Source organism: Ixodes scapularis, unplaced genomic scaffold (assembly GCF_016920785.2).
Source record: "Ixodes scapularis isolate PalLabHiFi unplaced genomic scaffold, ASM1692078v2 PGA_scaffold11__112_contigs__length_91849675, whole genome shotgun sequence".
Classification (NCBI taxonomy): domain Eukaryota; kingdom Metazoa; phylum Arthropoda; class Arachnida; order Ixodida; family Ixodidae; genus Ixodes; species Ixodes scapularis.
In genome coordinates this window covers 27,776,625-27,798,998 of record NW_024609837.1, presented here as the reverse complement: position 1 = coordinate 27,798,998, position 22,374 = coordinate 27,776,625, and the positions used below count along the sequence as shown (strand labels likewise).

At 53.9% G+C, this 22,374-nt stretch overlaps 1 protein-coding gene and 1 pseudogene across 1 annotated transcript; one reads left to right on the top strand and one right to left on the bottom strand.

Moving 5' to 3' along the window:
* Window positions 1-655: 655 nt before the first annotated feature.
* Window positions 656-4,782, bottom strand: LOC115327820 (juvenile hormone acid O-methyltransferase-like). Its single transcript, XM_040205228.1, has 3 exons — window positions 4,171-4,782; window positions 1,970-2,111; window positions 656-822 (listed from the first exon to the last, which is right to left on the bottom strand). The coding sequence occupies exons 1-3, from the start codon at window positions 4,756-4,758 to the stop codon at window positions 656-658; spliced, it is 897 nt and encodes a 298-aa protein (XP_040061162.1). The 5' UTR covers window positions 4,759-4,782.
* A 6,553-nt stretch (window positions 4,783-11,335) lies between these two features.
* On the top strand, window positions 11,336-12,379 carry LOC120836384 (annotated as a pseudogene).
* Window positions 12,380-22,374: the final 9,995 nt, after the last annotated feature.

Below are 22,374 nucleotides of genomic sequence, written 5' to 3'. Positions count from 1 at the left end.
GTCCGGTAGAAGTTCGAATTCCGGAGGTCGATCTTTGGTGCGGCGGCTTCCTCGGGTCTTGGTCGTCTCCAAGGGCGGTCTTCTTGAGCCGGGGGCTGGGCTTACCCTGCGGGGCCTCGGAGGGGTACGTTACATGGGCTGCGTTACCCAGCACTTCCACCAGAAATGTCACGAAGGAAGGTGACCGGAGGATGAATAGTGAACTAAATATAAATGTTTAATCGGCGAACTTGTGCCAAACAATAAAAAGGGACGAGCGTCGAGACAGCAGAAAAGCAGGCGGCGATTTGGCGGCGTAACAGCAAGCGAGAGCGAGACTGACTCGACAAGGTCGCGGGCCGCTCCTTATCTAATGCGCATCGGCATCGCGAAAATTCGGCCAAGAAGGTTCGAGCATCGAGCGTTCGGGGTCTGAATAAACAGGCACTTTAGAGAAAAAAAAAACTGGGACGAAATGATAAATGTTACGCCCCGAGAAACAATAAATGCGAATCTTCTAGAATTCCGGTGACTGGGCGCTGCCTGCTCGGCCTGCGCGCGGCAATGTGAAAATAGAAGAAAGCTCCTGGCTCCTCCGATACCGGGATAAAATTAAATTCTTTACGTTCGTTCACGGGTACGAATCCTAAAGAATTGTTTTTTATTGCGTTCTTTATTAAGGTTTACAGGCATGAACAACATATACGTCGAGGTAATAGTTTGGATCTCCGCCATCTTTCTCCGCCCAAAACGAACGCACGACATTGGCGAGGTCGTTCCTGAATTCCCTTCTCGATTCCTCCGGAAGCATCGGTAGAATTGGATTTATAGCTGTGCTCATTTCTGAAACAGAGACGCCCTTTCATTATTCGCATAGATTGTGTTAAACGCTGCATGTCGAGGGTAACATGGCGGGCTTTATTGGTTGATGAAAATTACATCAACAATGCATCAATATACACATTTCCCCATACCCACTACACTCAGTCCAGAGTACGCACAAACTACGGTAAACGAAGAATGCTTAATTAGATCGCACAGCTATTAAACAACCACCCTGAAATACTGTCCATGATAAATAATTCCAACACAATATACACATTTAAACAAACACTGAAAACGTACCTCTCAGGTATAACATGATTTATTAAAGTTTCCGGACGCATTTCTTTTGTTATATCACTGTATCTCAGTGTAATCCCACAGTGAGTATTTGTTTTGTTCCTATGTTTCTGTACGTACTGCTGCTGACTGTACAGGGGGATGGAGCCCTGTCAGGCGATTTAAATCGCCTTTTTTTCCTCCTCCTAGACACTTGTCTGAATAAACAATAATAATAATAATATTATTATTATTATTATTAGTACGCGAACGGTCACTAGCCGTGCTACCAGTGTCAGACAGCAAAAAGAGCGCCAGTTCGACAATTAACTTGAAGAGTTAATTGTTGGAGTTAAAAACTTCGGTTATGTGTTGCAAGCCTCCGCCCGATTAAAAGGGTTCAAGCGTATCCATCCATTCGTCCAGCCATCCACCGGAAAGCTTTTTTCGTGTTGGTTTTCTACAATGGGGGGCTAAAATAATTTCACAAATATCGGGATTTCCGATGAGCGTGAGTTCCAACTTTCTTCGAATGCATAGTTGGTGACAACAAGCCCCCACCTAGCTAAAGTTCTAAACATAATTTTATTTTTTGGTGTTACCGCGACGTCATCTGAGTCTACGATGTTTTGTGACGTCATCATGTCACGTGCCCGTGACGTCATGGATACCATATGACTTCACGTTACATGCGGTTTTCACTCGACAAATTCTGTGCTCACAGGTCTTTGTCACCATAATAAAGATTACGTAATTACTTTTTTCTTTTATCCATTGAGTGGGCGGAATCCCGCGATGTCGGTACCATACTCAAAATAAGTATATATAGCCTCTGTGTCATAACCCACCACGCTGCAATCGGTCCTAAGGAACTAAGCCGGGTACTCACCAATCGTTTCGTCCATGTCCTCGGCTTTTATTCCCATTCTTGAAACTTCACACGTGTAGGGCACGAGATTGACCGTTTTGAGCACGTCCAGCATGTAGGAAATAAGGCCAGAGTGGTCGGCGATGTCATGACTCACTCTGGCCTGTAGAACTCGCAGAGCTGAAACGAATTAGTTTCATTGCCCGTTCCCTAAATAAATAATCCCTAAAAAACAAAAACAAAAAACAACGAAATACTGCGAAAATGTTTGTGTCTGGTCGTGTCTCAAACTCTTAGTGATAAACATATCAGCGTAAACAAACAGCCATTTCACCTACTGTATAAGCAAGCATTATCAAGTTATTTCGGGGTTCTTTCTAACATTACTTCGAAAGTATTATGCAAGGTGTGCGGAGGTAAACAAAAACAAATAATAGCCGAACTTGCGGTTAGCTATTGTTTTTGCTTGTTTTTGAGGACCCTCAGTGAGCAGCTTGCACTTTAGGAGCCTCACCGCCGAGGACTAACTGTGGTACCTTCGGGAAAATACATGCACTATATCTATACGCCTTCTTGATCCCTTCGGTGAAAAGAAAGAGCACTTTTTTCTCGAAGTAATGATAAATCTGCCGATGGTATCGTAGGCGCATCTTGACGACTACTATTTCGACTAGCCTGGTCTATATACCCGAGAACGACTTCAAACCTACCAGTCCTTAGGCGCGTTCAACTACTTCATGAACGACGAGGCATCGGCGGTGGGAACCCACCTCTCCCAGGCGTCGAAGATAGGCTCCAAGCTTCCCCGCAGGGGTCGCCGAGCCGGGTTTCCGTTTTAGCAGACAATCTTCCGAAATTTTTTTATTACGCTTGCTTCAGCGCGACGCGAGTCTGTGAAATGCATAATTTTCTAGTGTTTTAACTTTCTTGGTTTGGTATTCAAGGTTTCTTTCTGAGTAAACCGTGCACATTGATTGTATTTGTACCTGCCCTAATGGCCCATCGTTGTACGGAGATGGCAGAGCCGTATATTGGGAGAGTTTGGCCAGTGGGTGTGGCGACCAAGGAGCCGGAGAGGAGAAAAGTGAAGGAAAGGGAGGAGAGCGTCGAAGGAGGGAGAGAGAAAGAAGGGAGACGACCGCCATTTTGACGCAACGCTGTCGGCGCGGAGCACTGTTGAGGCTACGCGTCGTCTGCTACGGGCTTTTTTTTTCGCATGAATCAAAATTTGTTTTCAAACGCGAAGAAACTTAATTCGTTAGCTTTTTCAGTCACCGAGGAATAACACCATCTCATTTTCTTGCCAGAGTATAAGAACCGAAATTTGGATGTCGATTCCATGCATTCTGCCGGGCGAAAGAATGAAAATGGCGGCCCCCTCCGTTTTGCTGGGAGCGGCCGGGAGTTCACGCGCATGCTCTCACGAGCCTCTCGCTCTGCGCCGCGGGCTGATTGGCTCACTCGGGAGGGGGACGTTACGGCGGCGAGATCATAGACTGACCAAACTCTCCCCATATACGGCTCTGGGAGATGGTTGGAAGAGGCGCTGCGGCGTCGGCGCCTTATTACTTGCCTTTGTCGCGTTGCGCCACCTGTCGGCAGCATATCGAAGTAGGCTAGCACCGTCTGCCAATGCCGTCATCCTGCGATCTCCCAGGCTAGGCGGCGTCGGTGGTGTCCCTCGTCTCGAGATGATCGAAATAACTCCACTCATTACATTTTTGTTCTTGCCGGTGCGCATCAGCCACTTAAAAGTGCTGCAGTAGGGTATTTCTAGAGCGTAACCCTCACGAGGCTGATCGCTAGTGAACTAAGAGTCGTCGCGCACCCATCCAAACAGACTGTAAACAGGAGAAACCGGAAGTATCCCAAACACAGTGTAAACAGGAGAAACCGGAAGTATCCCAAACACAGTGTAAACAGGAGAAACCGGAAGTATATATCTCCCCGTTATGGCGGTTGAAAATGACCCAAACACCCTGTATAGTCGCCGACAAGGTGAAAATGGCGGAGCATCTTTTTTTCGAACGCCCGACTCCCAGCACGCGCTCGCTGCCTTCCGCAGTGCTTTGCCTGCGCGTGCACCTTCGAAGCTCGCAAGGAGCTGAACCGCTATCGACGGTGGAAAGCTCGCGCTGGAGGCGGGACTACTGAAACTCTTCCCTGCCGTTCCCCTTCTTTCCCTCAGTTTCTATGCGAGCAGCTCATAATAAAGGACATACCTGCGCGTACGATTTCCATCGATCCATCCGAAAGATTCTCCTCCATACTTCGAAGCCCGTCCAACGAGCCACGATGGTGAGCAGGCACTCGCCGCCAGAGGTCATCAAGTCGGGTATATGTCCGAACGCCGTCAATTGGTCCTTGACCCAGTGCAGAACGAAAAACGAGTAGACGCGGCCAAACTTTCCGTAGCTCTTCACCAGACCCGAAGCGTCGTCCGCAATGTCGTACACCTGGTACTCGATCTGCGGATCCGCGTAGTTCTCTCGGGCGTATCGGACCATCTCCTTGGCCACGTCCGTGGCGACGATCCTGCGGCAAGGCTGGCATCGTGGCAAGAGTTCCCGGAGCGTGAAGGCGCCGGTCCCGCAGCCCAAGTCCATGAAGTGCTGCTGGCCCGCGTCGGGTTTGTCTTTGAAGCAGGATTGGTAGAGCTCGAGTGCCCGGATGTTGACGGTCCGCTGCAGCGCGTTGGCGTTCACGTAGAGCTCGGGAAAGAACCTCGGGACTGGACGAGACTCCTCGGTCGCCAAGCGACAGGAGGAATGCGTTATGTTTGGAACGTGATATCTAGGGCTCGAAGGCATGACCTTTGTCCGGGACAAATCCTGAAACGAAACGCAAAGTGACACGGTTGTCAAGAGATTTTAGAGAAGAATGGCGTTCACTTAGATCCGGCACCGCAGAGCGGTGTTTTGACCGAGCGGGGTCCGTGGTGGTGGAGGGGCGACTCGAGCCAGGCACTGGGCTGGAGCTCAGCGGGAACAACGATGAGCCGCGATCTCTCTCGAAAAGTACACTGTTTATTTACATGATGTACAGTTGGTTCAAGACCAGAGAAGATATTTGCTTGTCAAAGTTCGCTCATTTTAAGCACTTGGTTCTCCCCAGGTCCCTAGGTAGGGACCCCTACATCGGCGGATAGTCGGCCAATCACAGAAAGGTGTCTAGTTCAAACACCGCCCCACATTCCACTATTACGCACACTGAGCCGCCGTAAACACTTCATCGTCGGTCTAGACGGCGCCGAGAGTCTCACCAAAACACCGGCTCGTTGGAATTCACGCAGCTGGTCAAAACACCGTCCGGGGCCGAGACGTGACGTGCCGACATTCGACTCTTCGTGTCTACGCGTTGAATGAAGGCGTCCTGATGATTTCATCGCCCCGGATCGTGCCCAGGTGGGAAACCTGAGATGTTGTTTTCCCTCTTCGGATGCTATATCCAGACGTGTGTACACGGCAAAGTCTGGCTATATCACGGCGCCCGTCTGGTGCGTCCGCGGGGCAGGCGTGCTTCCGAAGCGATGCTTGCGCCAGGCTCGCTGAGTCAGATGACCTTGAACCCGCGGAAGTCGCTCGATGAAAACAAACGGCCAGATGTAGACATTGTGAACATGGTCCGGGGCCCATTCATAACAGCTCTCCACCGACGGGGAGACGGCCTAGAGGTTGAGCGGTCTGCAGCTGCTCTGCCGAAAGCCGTAGAACTGGTGCCGTCTCCTGAGATCCCAGCTCTTGCGCTGCAACTTGGGTGACTTTTCCACCACGTGGTTAGCTTGCGACTCCCAGAATCACAAAACACGAAACACGGGAAGCAAGCGAGCGTCCACCCCAGCGTCTCCGTCTACCCCCTCCGTGTTTTGGCTTTCCGGGGGTTCTTTGGCCGCGCCTCCGCGTTGCGTCGGCATCGTTTCAGTTTTGTTGGCAGAAGTAATCTCCTCTTTGTCGGAGGGAGACGGACCGTCCGAGGTCGATCTACACCTCGGTGACACTTCCTCCTCTCCCCGACTCACTACCTCTGCGGCTATTTGGCGCGCTTTTGCCCTCGTGAGTGCCTGCACCGCCCTTTCGCTAAAAACGAGGCCCCTCTTCCGCAGTATCTGATCTGATTTGTTCGAAAACAAATAGGGGCAACTAAGCGACAAATTCCGAGAAACTGCTGCTTCGGTCTCTAGTTTCCCAAAGGGACCCTCTACACTGACGCGAGCAATGGGGAGGCAGACTTTCTGGTCTTCGACTGCCTGCTTAATCCAGGCACACTCCCCCGTGTAGTCCCCGGGCCTAACCAATGACGGGTGCATTACATCTATGGTTGCCGCGCTGTCGCGAAGAACGCGGCAAGGCCTTCCATTTACTCTCATGTCATGCACGTAGGGCTCCAGAAGCCTCATGTTCTCATCGTCATCTGCGTAATGAAAGACGACTTTTGGTTTCCGGCAACCCGCCGCGATATGGCCACTTTCTTGGCAGTTATAGCATACAAGCGGCTTGCGTTTTTCAAACGCCTTTTTTTCCTCGGGCTTTCCCTTCTCATTGAACCTGGGCTCTTTAGAGCCGTCCTCGTTTGGAGACTTTCCTCCGTGTCGCCTACTTTCCCCATAGCTGTCTTTGCCGGCCTTTGCCGCATGCAATTTGCCGGTTCCATAGGGCTTATTAGGCTCTCCTCTAGCTTCCCTCTTGAGCGGGCGCTCCTCTCCCGCTTTTCTGCGTGAAGCGTACTCCTCGGCCAGCTCCCCCGCCCTCTCGACGGTGTTCACGTCAGGCTTGTCCTGCAGCCAGTACCTCACAGCGTCCGGGATGCAACGGTAGAACTGCTCGAGGGCCACGCATTCTACAACCTTATCGTGCTGCCCGTAGACGTCCGCGCTTTTTAGCCACTCAATCAAATTTGCACGCAGGTCGTATGCGAGCTCCGGATATCCCTGCTCTGGTTTCTTTCGCATGGTACGGAATCGCTGGCGAAAGGCCTCTGTTGTGAGGCGATACTTGCGGAGCAGGCTCGCCTTTACCTTTTCGTACTCTTCGGCATCTTCCCTGCTCAATCGCGCGACCACGTCCGCGGCCTCACACGGGAGGAGCGTCAGCAGTCTTTGCGGCCAAGTTTCTCGCCCGAAACCCATTTTCTCGCAGGTACGCTCAAAGTTCACCAGAAAGAGACCAATGTCCTCTTCTACTTTAAAAGGCTGCATAAGCTTCGACATTTTGAAACCCTCGACTTTCCCTTGACTTGAGCGCTCTGAGCTAGCCTGCCCGCTGTCGAGTTTCTTTTGCTCCACCTCAAGTTTTTGACGCTCAATCTCGATCTCCTTTTCTTTCAAGTCCTGTTCCCGCTTATTGAATTCAAGTTGCTGTTGTTGTTTGATTGCTCTTTTCTCGACCTCTTCCCAGCTCTCCAAGATCTCCTCATTTTCAAAACCTAATGCACGAATCTTATCAATGAGCTGCTGCTTTTTGGTAGTTTTTGCTACTTGAAGTCCCAATTCCTCTGAAAGCTGGAACAATTCCGGTTTCTTTAATTTTTCCCACTCCATGCCTGCCATGAATGCCACTCACGCTCGGGATATCTCTCTACTGAGAAGTATTATCAAACACTCTTCTCTAGTAGCCCCCTAAGTTCGCCAAAACGTCACTGACAAATTCCTAGCTAAGGAACGACACTTGGCGAACCCCCGAACGAAATGAACACTCACCGACCTCCAATGTCCGATGCTCGTGAGACCATCCCACCGCTGCCACCAGTTGTTTTGACCGAGCGGGGTCCGTGGTGGTGGAGGGGCGACTCGAGCCAGGCACTGGGCTGGAGCTCAGCGGGAACAACGATGAGCCGCGATCTCTCTCGAAAAGTACACTGTTTATTTACATGATGTACAGTTGGTTCAAGACCAGAGAAGATATTTGCTTGTCAAAGTTCGCTCATTTTAAGCACTTGGTTCTCCCCAGGTCCCTAGGTAGGGACCCCTACATCGGCGGATAGTCGGCCAATCACAGAAAGGTGTCTAGTTCAAACACCGCCCCACATTCCACTATTACGCACACTGAGCCGCCGTAAACACTTCATCGTCGGTCTAGACGGCGCCGAGAGTCTCACCAAAACACCGGCTCGTTGGAATTCACGCAGCTGGTCAAAACACCGTCCGGGGCCGAGACGTGACGTGCCGACATTCGACTCTTCGTGTCTACGCGTTGAATGAAGGCGTCCTGATGATTTCATCGCCCCGGATCGTGCCCTGGTGTGAAACCTGAGATGTTGTTTTCCCTCTTCGGATGCTATATCCAGACGTGTGTACACGGCAAAGTCTGGCTATATCACGGCGCCCGTCTGGTGCGTCCGCGGGGCAGGCGTGCTTCCGAAGCGATGCTTGCGCCAGGCTCGCTGAGTCAGATGACCTTGAACCCGCGGAAGTCGCTCGATGAAAACAAACGGCCAGATGTAGACATTGTGAACATGGTCCGGGGCCCATTCATAACAGCGGCCAAAGTCACCGAGAGCTTATGAAACGAAGTCATGGTTTATCATATCCACGGTTTTAACTTCGCCAATCGTTATTTCGGCTAATACTGCAGTCGAATTGGCTGCAAATCCTTAATTAGATGTGCGGGACGCGCCACGCGTTCAGTTTTTCAGTAGTTAACAGTTCAAAACATGAAAGCCGTTTAAAATTCCCTGTAACGCCGGTTAGAGCGCAGCTCTTGAGAAGGAGGATGGAAGCGTACTGAGGGGTAGAAGACTTTTTGAGGTCACGTTACCTCAGGGGGGGTCGTGTGACGTGAGGGGGGTCACGTGACCTCAGGGGGTCACGTGGCCGCAGGGGGGTCACGTGGCCTCGGGGGGTCACGTGACCTCGGAGGGGGGGGGGGGGGGGTCACGTGACTTCAGAAGGGTCACGTGGCCTCGGGCGGGGGGTCACGTGACCTCGCGGTTACGCCGACGCCGACGCCGCTCAAGCCGGAAACGGGCCCCTAGAGCTGCGCTCTAAAACAAAATAAGTGTTTTGTTGTTGATCTTTAATCCGCAAAAATAAACTAGACATCGCCGAGGGCTCCCTCTCAGCCTAGAAGTTCGAACCAGATGCCGAAGTTTCAGAACTAGCCGTTATCTAACTCAAAAGTAACGAGTGGTTTCCTGCCTGTTTTTGCCCGTTTTTGGTACCTAGCGCTATTCGTCCCCATGTATTTGTCAGCTCCATCGGCTGCAATTTTCACATTGAAACTGTCAGCAAAAGGCATAACGTTTGAACGAGATAACGGTTCGCTTTGAAGCTTCGCCCAAATAAATGGTTCGGACCACTGGCGCTACATGTGGGCGGAGAATGAGTGATCGGTGATAGGCGGTTTTCATTTTTTTTTTTTTAACGGTGAAAGGAACCATGTACATTTTTGGTGGAGGTCAATAAAGACCGCGTGCTATTGTTTTTAAAACACACAGAAAGATTTATATAACATGTCTTGAACAGAATTAGTCGATTACTGTAAAAACTATTGCCTGTTCGTTCACACTTGTAAAAGAAGATGTTCAACAAAACTAAAAGGACCCACCGAATATCAAATTAAACAAAAAAAGAAAAAAAATGCGACTCTTTTTTTTTTCTAGTCCGCTTTCCGTTTTCCTTCGTTCAGTTTCGTTCTTATTCATCCTATCGTGTCCACAATGTGATCTCATTTGTACGAAAAACCTCGGCACAGATCTGTCCCTAATCTTTTCTCAGTAGACGAGTGTTTCTCAGAAAGGTGTTGCTTTTTTGTTATACTATATAACGATGCCTCGCGTCAAACATTTAGGTGTGTGCATGTTTTTCGTTTCTTTTGCAGCACTACTTAAATATCGCCTGTCCTATGAACTCATTATGCGAATCAAATTTTTCAATAGCCTTCACACATTACTTTTTTTGCTTGATTCACGACCTTAGAAAAACAGCAGTAACGACACAGGACAACGGGCGAGACGGGCTAATATTTTTTAGCACGTATCGTTCACTGCCTCGTTTGTTTAATTTGTCCTTCTGCATGCACAGACCGTTCACAACAGTTGCTTCACAATAGACTATTCTGGAAGTGTGTGGCGCCCCCACCATCTCCTTGAAGCATTCTGACATTTCAATCTATACGGCACGTGAGATCATCGAGGAATTGAAGACGAAGTTAACGCGGGTTTAACATCTCGTGATTTCAGAAAGCATAGAAGCCAGCAGTAGCTTCTATGCATGCAGCCCTTGGGAAGATCATGGCGGCACAGCGCAGCACTGAGCTAGATTTCAGGCACCAGGTTCTTCCCAGAAGTGGCGCGCGGCGGGTGCCTCGAACATTTCCACAACAATGAACTCTTTAGCGACGAGTCAAAACATAAAAGTAGCTACTGCGAAATGACACTGCGAAATGGCGACACCGGCTTTTGCGCGACTCTACCAGAACCAATAAGTGCAGCCGTGAGGTTCCCGAAGTGGTCGTTGCGGGAGAAATGGCGGCGTTGCGATCGCCTTTAGCTAGGTTCTCCAGCACGGATCGGAGCCACGCTTTCAAAGCAGGCTCTGTGGCAGTTTCACAACAGAGTTTTTCTAGTAACGTTGGTGGACTCGAAGCTCGAAATTGGATCGAAGTACTCGCCAAACGCTGACGCAGGCCTCCTCACACATGAATACATGCTGAGAGCACGTCAGCAAGTAATGACGAACAGGCGTCGGTGCGAACTTTTCAAAGTGGTCTGTTGTGTTGTGTGTACCTTTATACAGCCGGAAGTTTGTCCGCCTCAATGGGCGGCTGGTGTCTCAGCCGTAAATGAGAAATTTTGCCAGTGCAGTACCACCGCTTGCCGGAGGTACTGCACTGTCGGAGATTAGAAGGGGGTGGAAAGATTTCGTGTGCAAAGACGCTGGAAAGGTATGAATTTAACAAGTTGGCGCTTCGCTGCTGATAAAGGGCTGGCGCAGCGTATGCGCCAGGGCTTTTGGGATTGCGGCGCGGGCGATAACGGTCATTAAATGTCTTCGTGCTATTGAACCGGTGTGCTGTGTCATTCCCCGAGACGGGTAGCAGCAAGGAAAATCCCACACTGGCGCCCAGACCATGATATGCTGCTCGTCTCGGAGGATGGCCGTGAACTGGGTTCGTTCTTGCTTTTTACATAATTAATTTTGCGTTCCTAAGTTTGCCAGCATTCGTGGAACGTTTTTTCGCAAGCCTAACTTCTTCGACTTGGGGAAGCCTTCACTACAACAGGATGCCGTCTACAGAGGACGCCGACAAAAACGTGAGTGAGGACGGCCTTCTGACGCTCGGCGCACTCGCGAATAACGCCGCCAGCGATATAAAACCAGACGCTAAGCCTGCAGTCTCAGTCATGGCAGGCGCATCACCAGAGGAAGTTTTAACAGAGCTAAGAGTGGCCATGACCATGCTTCTTCAGTTACAACGAGAGAAGATGATGCGCTCAAGCCCATCTCCTGCTGGAACCCCGCCCCCTAGGAACTACCTAAGGCTCTCGCTTAGCGTTCTGGTTTTTTTGGGGTACGCAGATAGGTTAGTCGCGAGTTTTGTCTCAGAACTGCGGGACTACCAAGCTGCTTCGGGAATTGATGACGGAACCATCCTCACCCGCCTTTTGCCGGTCGCATTGATGGATAGCGCAGCACTCTGAAGAAAGAGACAAGGAAGTTCCTTGATGGCGGATTTTGTTCCTCGATTCAGAGCGGAGTTCCTGCCAGCGGATTACAACATCCGGATGCAAGACGAGCTCCGTGCCCGTACACAACACCCGCAGGAGTCGATCATAGAGTTCGCGAGGTCCTTCCAGGGGCTGTATAACCTTGCTGACGCGGCAGCCTCAGATGCCGAAAAAGTAGCACGCTCTATCCGTCAGAGCCACCCACGCTTCCACCCACATCTCAGGGGGCGTAGTTTTGGGGATCTTGACGAGATGGCACGGGCCGCGTCGACGACTCAGGCTGACATCCTTGCTGAACTCCGGTACCGGCCTTCTCCACCAAGAAGCATCACCCTTGAACCAACATGCGTTTGGCCTGAAGACCTGGACCAGTACAAAAGGCACGGTGAGTCTTACGAATCGACTGAGTGTGCAGCTCCCCGAGCCCTTGATCCTCGCGCATACGAGTCCCGAGAACGCGTGGGGAACAAGCGCGCAGCTGCAGAATATCATCGCGAGAAGCCTCCTCACAACCCGCAGCAACTACTCGGGCGAGATGTGGAAAGTGGGGGTAGGTCAGGTGTCCTCGTTGGCCGGTGCGGCCAATCAGGACACGTGCCACGCGACTGCGGCGAACGGTCGCGAAGCGCGATGCAGGGAAACTGCGAGAGCCAGCACGGTGGCAGATTTTTGCCATCCACCGGCAAAGGCGGAAACCACGGTCCACAAGATCGAGCCTTCGCAGCCCCCTCTGGGCCTCCCGGAGGCTCACGAGACTTCAGGGACTGACGCTTTTCTGCTGACTCTCTTTGGGCCTCCATCAATTTTCCTCCGTATAACTATCCGTTTTGAGACTCCCGGCGTGTCTGCTTTCGCTTCGACACCTGGGAGCCCAGATCACACCGCTCTCGGCCTTGAGACTCTCGGCATGTATGCTTTTGCATCGACAGCCGGGTGGCCAGCTCATAACACTCTCGGTCGTAAAACTCCCGGCGTGTCTGCTTCTGCATTGACACCTAGTTGGGCGCCCAGCTCACACCATTCCAGGTCTTGAGACTCCCGGCGTGTCTGCTCTTGCATCGATACCCGGGCGGCCAGCTTACAACACTCTCCGTCATGAGACTCCCGGCGTGTCGGCTTTCGCATTGACACCCGGGCGCCCAGCTCACACCGTTCGCGGTCTTGAGACGCCCGGCGTGTCTGCTTTTGCATCGACACCCGGGTGGCCAGCTCATAACACACTCGGTCGTGAGACTCCCGGCGTGTCTGCTTTTTCATTCACACCCGAGCGCCCAGCTCACACCGTTCCAGGTCTTGAGACTCTTGGTGGGTCTGCTCTTGCATCGACACCCGGGCGGCCAGCTCACAACATTCTTGTTCATAAGACTCCCGGTGCGTCTGCATTTGCATTGATCCCCGGGCGGCCAGCTTACACTATTCTCGGTCGTAAGCTACACGAAGCAGCTGCATTTGAGTTGAACCCTAATGCGATTCTCTTCCAGCCAAACGTCGGCCCGCCAGATTCCGGCCCGATCCCAAGCGTCAGAGCCGGTTTGAAGCTCTCAACACCAAGGATGGTTGCTCATGATGGCCGGGCGCCGGTACACACGCAACGCAGGCGGGGGTGCGAGCAGCCTCTCTTATCGTGAGACCGGCAGTAAGTAGAATCAAAACAACACTCAAGTCTCTTGAGCCTCGTACGACCGTGAATGTACTAGGTACTCCAGTGGCCGCTCTTCTAGATACAAGGGCAAACATATCACTTATGGAGGATGGTATGTTTGCGGAATTTAACAAGAAGAGGATACATCTCCGGTCAGCAAACGTAAAACTGCAGGTAGCATTGGGGTCCGTACTGCCTGCTGCCGGCGCATTGAGGTTACGAATTTCCTTTCGTGACAGAAAACGAAGACAACGTTTTGTGTATCTCCCTGGACTGCCAGTTCTCATGATCCTGGGTCGGGATTTCATTGCGGCGGAGCGCGTTTCACTAGACTTCGGCCGAGCTGGAAATTGGTTGGAAGACGGCAGGATTGTATTCGCGGCCAAGCGCTTCCCTTAAAACTTCGCCGGGCAGGTGTCTTTACTTCGAGACAATGTGTTCAAGGCCGTGCAAAAGAGTTCCGGTGAAAACAATCATAAAAAGCAGCTCGAACACCTGTTGGAGCCCTTTTCGTCGATGTTCATACCCATATTCTGCGGCACCGGATTGAAACCAAGGATGCACCACCCCAGAGGTACAATCCGAGACCCATAAATGCTCACAAGCGCGAACTTCTTGATGCGGCGCTATCGGAAATGATCGACAAAGGCACAGTACGTCAGTCAAAAAGCCCATGGGCTTCCCCGGTGGTCTTTGCTCCAAAGGACGGCACAGCAAGGCTCTTCGTTCATTACAGACACCTAAACGAAGTGACATTCAGAGAGTTACCTGTTTCCCAGTATTTCCTCAGTAACGTAAGCCCCTGGAAACGTAACTATTTTCACAACCCTCGACTGCAGCCGCGGATTTCTTCAAATCCAAGTTCATCCGGCTGATGTAAAAAAAGACTGCATTCATTTGACCCTGGGGGTTGTCCAAATTCACTCGCTTCCTTTTGGTTTTCGAACTTTCCCGCCAGCTTTCAACGCCTAATGGACGTTGTCCTCGATGACGCAAAGTACAAGTTGGCAATGGCGTACATGGATGACGTAGTGGTGTTATCGCGAACATTCGAGGAGCAGTTCGTGCACCTTCGCATCATAATCGAACGAATATGTGTCAGGCCGCCTTACGATTCATTAAGATAAGGTTCAGTTGGCCCCTCCTGTATTCAACTTTCTTGGCTTTGTTGTAGATAACGGCACGTTGCGTCCGAATGAAGATACGTTGCGCTCAATAACGAAGTACCCACCCCCTCATAACGTCAAAAGCCTACAGAGGTATCTCGGGATGAATGCGTTTTTTAGAAATTTCAATATCGAAATTCGCTGAGATAACGGTGCCTCTATTCCTTCGCAGAAAAGCGAAGTGGTGTTGGGGGCAAAATCAACAAACCGCATTCGCGTGTCTTTCAAGGGTTGGGACTGAAAACGCGTGTCTATAAATCTGCCCGACTTGAACCTTCCGTTCATCTTGCAGACCGACGCAAGCGATTACGGACTAGGAGCAGTTCTTCTGCAGGAGCATGACAGCGTTCTTTGTGCCGTAGCTTTCGCCAGTCATACGCTAACCGGAGCGGAGCAAAACTACTCAACAAACGAAAAAGATTGTCTGGGGATTATTTTTGCGCTTAAGAAGTTTGACATAAACCTTGACGGCGCTTCGTTTTGCATTCAAACTGACCACTTGGCTCTCTCATGGCTCAAAGGGTTTCAAAACCCTGCAAGAGGACTCGCTCGATGGACCCTTTTTCCCGAGCGCTACGAGTACACAATCGAGTACAAGTGTGGAGTGGCTAACCACGTTGCAGATGCGTTGTCCCGCGCTCCACTTCTCGAGCAGGAAATGCAGGTGGTCCCGACTTGGTGGCACTGGCCAATGCGGCGCTCATCATACCAGATTCGCGGTGCGGAATCCTGGTAAGCAGGGAGGAGCTGCGGACGGCCCAGCTGTACGATGGACTTTGTCAGAATGTGATACACCAGCTGGCAGAAGAAAACGCAGCCGACGCTGGGAATCCTAGAGACTTCGACTCACACCTGCTGAGCAGCGACGGCGTGCTGCTGCGGTACATTACCCAGGTGGACGACGGGTCCAGCGGCCCGCCATTCCAGACGGTAATACCATGTAAACTGCGTAAGTCATTTATAAGATATATGCATGATCCTGCCTTGGCAGGCCACAGCAGTGAGAGCAAAAAGTTATCCCAAATTGCAACGTGACCAGGCTTGAGGCAGGATGTAATGAGGTACACGCGTAGCTGCGCGGTTTGTCAGAGGGTGTGGTTCTCCTTGGGGCCACTGCCTTTGGGAGTACCACGTTCGCGGCGAGACGCTCTACCGCGAAGCGGGTTCGTACTCGCGTGGCATGCTGCTCGTTGAGCGCAAACAGACACCAGTCACGTTGGTAACGGTGATAAACTGTTTATTTACAATGAAACAAAATAACAACAACACAGCGGCTATAAGCTGGTGAACGCCGTCGGTGTGGAGATCGCCCACGGCCGAACGGTCGTTCACAAAGGTACAAAGGACGGGATAAACGCTCACCGGTGCGCCGGAAGGGTCCCCGTTGTCGCCGCCGCCGAATCCCAGGAAGAAGAGAAGGCGGAGATACTGCTGCCCGCTGGTTTTAAGATAACGGCGGGGGCGAAGTGGCCAATCAAGGAGCGACACGTCGATCTCCTTTGTGCGGGGGTTCGTTACGGAAATCGCCCCAAGGGGGGAGAGGAGGAAGCCACTCACAGTGGTAAGCAGCGCCACCTCTCGCTACGCCAGCGCGGCCGCCACGGCGCGCCAAAACGCTGACACGACAGAATGTTGTGGGATCACAATCCCCACACTCCCCCCTCCTTAGCCAATAGTCACCCGCAAACGGGTGGACCAACACAAACACAAGACTAAAATAATAAAAAAAAAGAAAAAGGCCGCCAGCGGCTGCAACCACACGGGAAACAACAGCCCGGCTCATTGGTCCATGGTCCAAACGTTCGTACAGCGGTCCCTCACCAGCGGTACAGCTCCCAGCTGCAGTCGATCGGTTGCGTCATCCCGTGACCGCCGCGCACGTGGCGGGTCACCTCCTGAGCACCCAGGCCGGGGAAGGGCGTCGAGCCTAAAGTGACGAACGTCCCACAGCAGCATTCCGCCGAACGCTCAGACGTCTGACTTGAAGGGCGCCCTTGGACTTTTGGTGGTAGACGTCCGTCTCGGAGTCCATAGTGCTCCTGGAGAGGCCGAAGTCGGCGACCTTGTAGCAGCCGTGTTCATCGACGAGCACGTTCCGGGCGGCCGGGTCCCGGTGCATTATCCCTCGGCTGCCGATGTAGTGCATTGCCTGCGAGACCTGCTGGGCGAACTGTGCCAGGTCTCTGGGGCCCTTGGACTTGTCACGGGGCGAACGGGAACAGCTGGTCCCTGGTCGGCGAGCTTTCCGACCGCGGCGCGGGTCCCGAAGATGATGAGCGGGCAGTCCCTTGCCAAATGTCGAACTTGACGGCCCACGAAAACGACGGGTTGCTGGTTTGGCCCGCGGCCGGCTGGGGTAGCGGGGCCGCCTGACGAGTCACGCGCAGCTCTGGTCCCTGGACGCCGCTGAACTGCCGTAGCCAGGAGACAGCAGCTCCCGAACGACGCGAAGCAAAGGCTGGAGGTCCTCTTCGTAGGTGCGGAACGTACTGCGGTAGAATGACCACTTGGTCTCCGACCGCTTGTGACGACGCTCGCACCGCGCTCTTGCGTTGACATGTGGCCCACGTGAGCGTAGGTGGCAATAACTGACCAATGGCAGTTACGCGTACCCTTTCCCTCGGAAGCCGTGTTTGGGGGATTCCCCTACGGGTTCATCCGGGAGCGAACGCTGAGGTGACGTATCTAGGTCACTGCTTGCCAGTAAACAATGGTGTTTGGCGCGTTCGCGAAGGCAGCAGGTGCATTGTCTGTTGCACTCCCCTTAATGTGACATTTCGCCACTTACAGGGGCTGCCTCTACGAAAACTTCGGATAATAGTTCCTCCGTCTCCGCAGATTGTAGCGAGACGACTGTTGTTCGCTGCTGGCGTCGTCTCGCGCTGCGCGTGCATGTTTCTGCGGGGGCTGAGTTTGCTCGTTGGCCCCGTTTTCCCTCTCATGGTAGGGTTTCAGATCGCACACATGTACCGGCCCACCGACTTTTCTTGATTGCAAGTTTGTCAGCTTGTACACGAGTGGGGAGAGAAGTTCCTGCACTCGGTACGGGCCACACCACTTCGGAGCCAAAGCGGCCGAGAAGCCTTTGCTGGCATCACTCAGAACATGGTTGCGTCTGAGGACGAGATCGCCCACTTTGTAGCGGAGGTCTCGATGCGAGCGGTCGTACTGAGCTTTTTGTTTCGCTCGCGCTACCCCGAGATTGCGACGCGCCTCCGAGAAGGCTTCCGTCATCCGAGTTTGTAGCCGCCGCGCGTGGTCCGTTTGCGTCGGCTGCGCGTTGTCCACCCCGGCGCTCGTCCCTAGGACACGGTCCATGGGGTTCGGAAGCTCTCTCCCGAATGTGAGGAAAGCGGGGGTGAAGCCCGTCGAACGGTTGAGAGTGGTCCGAAGTGCGAACCCGATCTCGGGGATATATGCGTCCCAGTCACGGTGCCTTTCCGCGAAGGCGGCCAGCATTGGTTTGATGTTTCTGTTACATCGCTCCGTGATATTCGACTGCGGGTGGTACGGCGTGGTTGTTCTGTGCTTTATGCCAAGGGCCTTGCACGCGTCCACGAATACCTTCCCGACGAAGTAGCTCGCTCGATCAGTCAAAAGAGCTTCGGGGAATCCAAAACGGGTGAAAACCTCCATGAGCTTCTCCGTGATCGCTCGGGCTGTCAGCTTACGGAGTGGAAAAAGTTCCGTCCATTTGCTGAAGTGGTCAGTTACAACCAGCAAATACTGGTGTCCTTTAGGGCTCCTCGGTTGGGGGCCGACCACGTCGCAGGCTGCCAGAGACCATGATTGCTGGCTCGGAATCGGTTGCATTAGGCCCGGGGGTTTGCCGCCTCTTGGTTTGAAGCTTTGGCAAGAGTGGCAGGTGCGGGCATAACGGAAAACGTCCCGTTTCATGCCCGGCCAGGTGGCGATGCGACATAACTTTGAGTAAGTCTTGGAGCCGCTCGCGTGTCCGGCCAAGTGCGAGTCGTGATAGTAGCGCAAAACTGCGTTTCTCAGACTGCGGGGTACCACTACCTTGAACGCCTCGTCGGAGTCGTTCTCGGAGGGTATGTACCTCAGCAAGAGCCCGTCATTGCTCAGCAGATATGAATCCTCCGTGCCCGCACCAATACCAGATACGTCCCGGCACTCGGCGCCTACTACAATACCAGTAGTGTTGCGCCCGGCGGTTGCACCGCCCGCCTCCACGGCGTCCGACTCTTCCGCGAGTCCGTCGATCACCTTTCGACAAAACGGATCATTCTGCTGGGCTTTCAGAAGCTCTTCTTTGCTGAACACGATTCCCACGGCGCTCACTGCGTCTAGGTGGTTGATCGTCTCGTCCGGGGTGGTCAGATCTGCTGCCTCCCTTTGGGACTGAGTCACGGCTTCGCCTGACAATGTGGATGTCGTTGGCTCGGCCTGGGTCTTTGCGGAAATTTGTGTGCAGTCTGCGGGGGCTCGTGACAATGCGTCCGCCACCACGTTTGTGCTGCCTTTCCGGTACCGCACGACGTAGTCGTATTTTTGCAGCATCAAAGCCCATCTTGCCAAGCGACCAGCGGGTTCGCGAAGTCGGGAGAGCCATATTAGGCTTTGGTGATCTGTTTCGATCACGAAAGTGGTCCCGTCGACATAAATGTCGAAACGCCGGAGTGCAAAGACGATGGCCAAGCACTCTTGTTCGCATGTGCTGTAGTTCCTTTCAGCTGGCGTCAACGAGTGGCTGGCGAAGGCCACCGGTCGGAGTACACCTTCGTGCTGTTGGAGCAGGACCGCGCCCAAGCCAAGATTGCTGGCATCTGTTTGGATCAGAAAGGGCTTGTTCAAGTCGGGTAGCTTGAGTTCAGCTGTGTCCGCGAGCGCTCGGGAGGTGCGGCGAAAGGCCGCTTCCTGCTCGGGACCCCAGCTCCAACTCACGGACTTTCGCAATAGGCGTGTCAGTGGTGCTTGAAGCGTCGCGCAGTTTGGGATGAATTGGCGATAGAAGTTCACCATTCCCAGGTAGCGACGGAGGGAGCTCACGTCGGTTGGCGCGGGAAACTCCAGGATTGCCTGTAGTTTGTCGGGGTGTGGCGCAAGGCGCCCGCGATCCAGTTCGAACCCGAGCAAGGCGATGCGGGTTTCGGCTATTTGAGCCTTTTCGGGGTTCAGGGTCATTCCCGCGGCTTTTAGCCGGTCGAGTACGTCCTCGAGATGACGTAGGTGATCTTCTAAGGTGTTGGAGTAGACGACAATGTCGTCGAGATAGGCCATTGCGTGTTTCCATTTGGCTTCTCCCAGTACTCGGTCGATCAATCGCTGGAACGTCATAGGCGCTCCGCACAGACCGAAGGGCATTCGTGTGAATTCGAAAAGCCCGCGGTGACAACAGAAGGCTGTTTTTGCCTCGTCACCTGGCTCCATCCGAACCTGGAGGTAGCCTCGGCTAGCGTCCAGGGTGGTGAAGTACCGCGCACTGCCCAAGTTGGACAGAATCGAGTCGATGCTCGGTAGCGGGTAGGCGTCCTTTCGTGTGACGTCGTTCAGACGGCGGTAGTCCACGCAAAGACGTGAGCTGCCGTCTTTCTTCGGGACCAGCACCACGGGGAATGCCCAGGGGCTGTTAGATCGCCGGACAACTCCGGTGTCGATCATTTCGTCCAGGGCACGGTCGATGGCTTTTCGTTTAGCCAAGCTTACGGGTCGCGCGTTCTGCCTTCTTGGCAGTTCGTCGCCCGTGTCAATGCGATGTCGCACTTCGTTTGTGCAGCCCGGTCGGTCCGTGAACATTGCGTCATAGCGGCGCAACAACGACGACAGTCGGGCTTTTTCTCGCCCTGACACGCTGCATGATTGCGTGAGCAGTGGGTGCGTCATTTCCCCGATGGGGGCGGCGCTCGCTGCCATCGGCGCTGGACTCGGTGTCTTGGGGTCAATGACCCGGTTTAGGGAGTCCCTCGCTTCCTCTCGACGGCTCGTCGCGTGCGCCAATGGTGGCGTTGGCGGTACGGCCGGGGGTTCGCAGAAGGGTTTCAGGGGTGCAAACGTGCCCTCCCGATAGCCTGCGCTGCTGACGTCGATTACAATGCCTGTTTTGGCAAGGAAGTCTCTGCCCAAAATAATGGGCACCGATAGGCCAGGGAGATGAACGAAGCGTTGTCGTCTTACTCGATTCTCCCATCTCGCGACCAGCCGCGCGGTACCAGCCGAAAGGGCGGTTCCGCAGGCTAGGCGAAAGGCAGTGTTGCATTCTCGGAGTCGGACAGAATTCTGTCGGAGGTGAGTCAACGCTTCGTCGCCGAACATCGAAGCGCTTGCTCCGGTGTCGAGGAGTGCCTTGAATGGCTTGCCGGCGATCGTTACAGAAATGAACGGTGCCGGCGTGCCGGTCGGGAAGACTATTCTGTAGGCGGTCGGCAAAAGAGTGGCCATGGGACCCTCCGATTCTTTGTTAGCCACCGGTCCGTCCGTCCAAGGGCCGTTTACCGGTGGCTTTGCTCGTTTCCCGCACGGTGCGATTCCGTGTTCGGCCGCTCCGGGCACTGGCGAGCGAGATGACCGGGGCGATTGCACCGAAAACATCTTCTGTCGTCGCCTCGCTGGAGGTTCCGCCGTGCGTTTTGGTTTTCGCCGGCTCCGTCGTAGCGTGCATCGGATCGCTGACCTTGAGGGAGCCTCGTTTGCTCCTGCCTCGCTGCCTCGTTGGGGCGCGAGTCGGTGGTTCTGAACTGCGGCGTCGGCCGGCTTGTTCGTCTACCGTAGGAGTACGGGTCGAGCGCACGATCTGAGATTGCGTACGTGTCTCGGCCCCGATCTTCCGCATAGTTTGCGGAATCGTAGCGCCTCGGTGTTCGAGATGGCGTGTCCCCGCTCCACGCGCAGCGCGGTTCGAGGGCCGCTGACGCTGGAGGCGGAGGCCGGTACGCACGGGCAGCGAGAATGTCTCCCTGAAGGCGCCGGGCCTCGGAGGCGAGCTCGTTCAGGTCGCGGAAACGGCTGCCTCGAAGATACGCAGCGAAAGTCGGATGGCTTTGGCGTATGACGCGTTCCACTCGCTCTGCATTGGGAGCTGAGGGTTCCGCGAGCTCGAAGAGCTCTTGCATGGCTCGTACGAACTCCAGCAGGGACTCGTCCGGATGCTGGGTTCGTTGTTCGAGCTCCCGCCGCATCCTTCTCTCGTAGTCGGCGGGAAGGAATTCGCGGCGGAACGCCTCTCGGAACTGATCGAGCGTTCCGGGTTGGTCACCGACAAGTCGGAACCAGCGGGCGGCTTCGTCGACGAGCGCGATTGGCAGAATGCGCTCAAGTATTTCACGATCGGACATTCCCATCGCGCGTTGGTACTTCCGTAAATCGTCAAGGAAGTCCGTGGCGCTCGCTCTGTCTGCGTAACCCCGATAAGTCGGGACGGGAATTCGGACCGGAGGTCGTTGGGCCTGTGGTGCGAGTGTTGTCGTTCGCAACGCGCCTGTCAGACTCTCAATCACACGTGCCGCGTTTTCGAGCAAGGTGTGATGAGGCGCCGCAGCGGATTCTCCGTGGGGAGACCGGTAGGCTTCGCTTTGTGCCGGCGGCGGAACACGTGCGTTCAGGGAAGATCCGGGAGCGATGGCGCCCGTCCGCAATGGCGTCGGAACCACGCTCGGCTCCAGGGGTGCGCCGTAGGGCGCTTCTCGTTGGAGGGTTGGCATTTCGGCTTCCCGTTGAAGTGGGGGCCGCGCGAATGCGTCGGCCGCGGTCGCCAGCGTGAGCAAATCCGAGAAGTCGGTCTGCATTGCCACGGTAAGCGCTGTTTGCGCGAGGACTCGTCACTCGGCGGCAGTCGCCACACAGACGTACCAGGGTTCTGGTCGTCAGCCCTTTTGTTGGGCGCCAAATTGTGGTTCTCCTTGGGGCCACTGCCTTTGGGAGTACCACGTTCGCGGCGAGACGCTCTACCGCGAAGCGGGTTCGTACTCGCGTGGCATGCTGCTCGTTGAGCGCAAACA

Excerpts from the sequence above, each read along its gene's own strand:
- LOC115327820 (XM_040205228.1), bottom strand. The coding sequence starts at position 4,758 with ATGCCTTCGAGCCCTAGATATCACGTTCCAAACATAACGCATTCCTCC. Across the intron at positions 2,112-4,170 it reads GATGGAAATCGTACGCGCAG|GCCAGAGTGAGTCATGACAT; the intron begins GTATGTCCTTTA and ends CGAGTTCTACAG. Across the intron at positions 823-1,969 it reads GGACATGGACGAAACGATTG|AAATGAGCACAGCTATAAAT; the intron begins GTGAGTACCCGG and ends TCTCTGTTTCAG.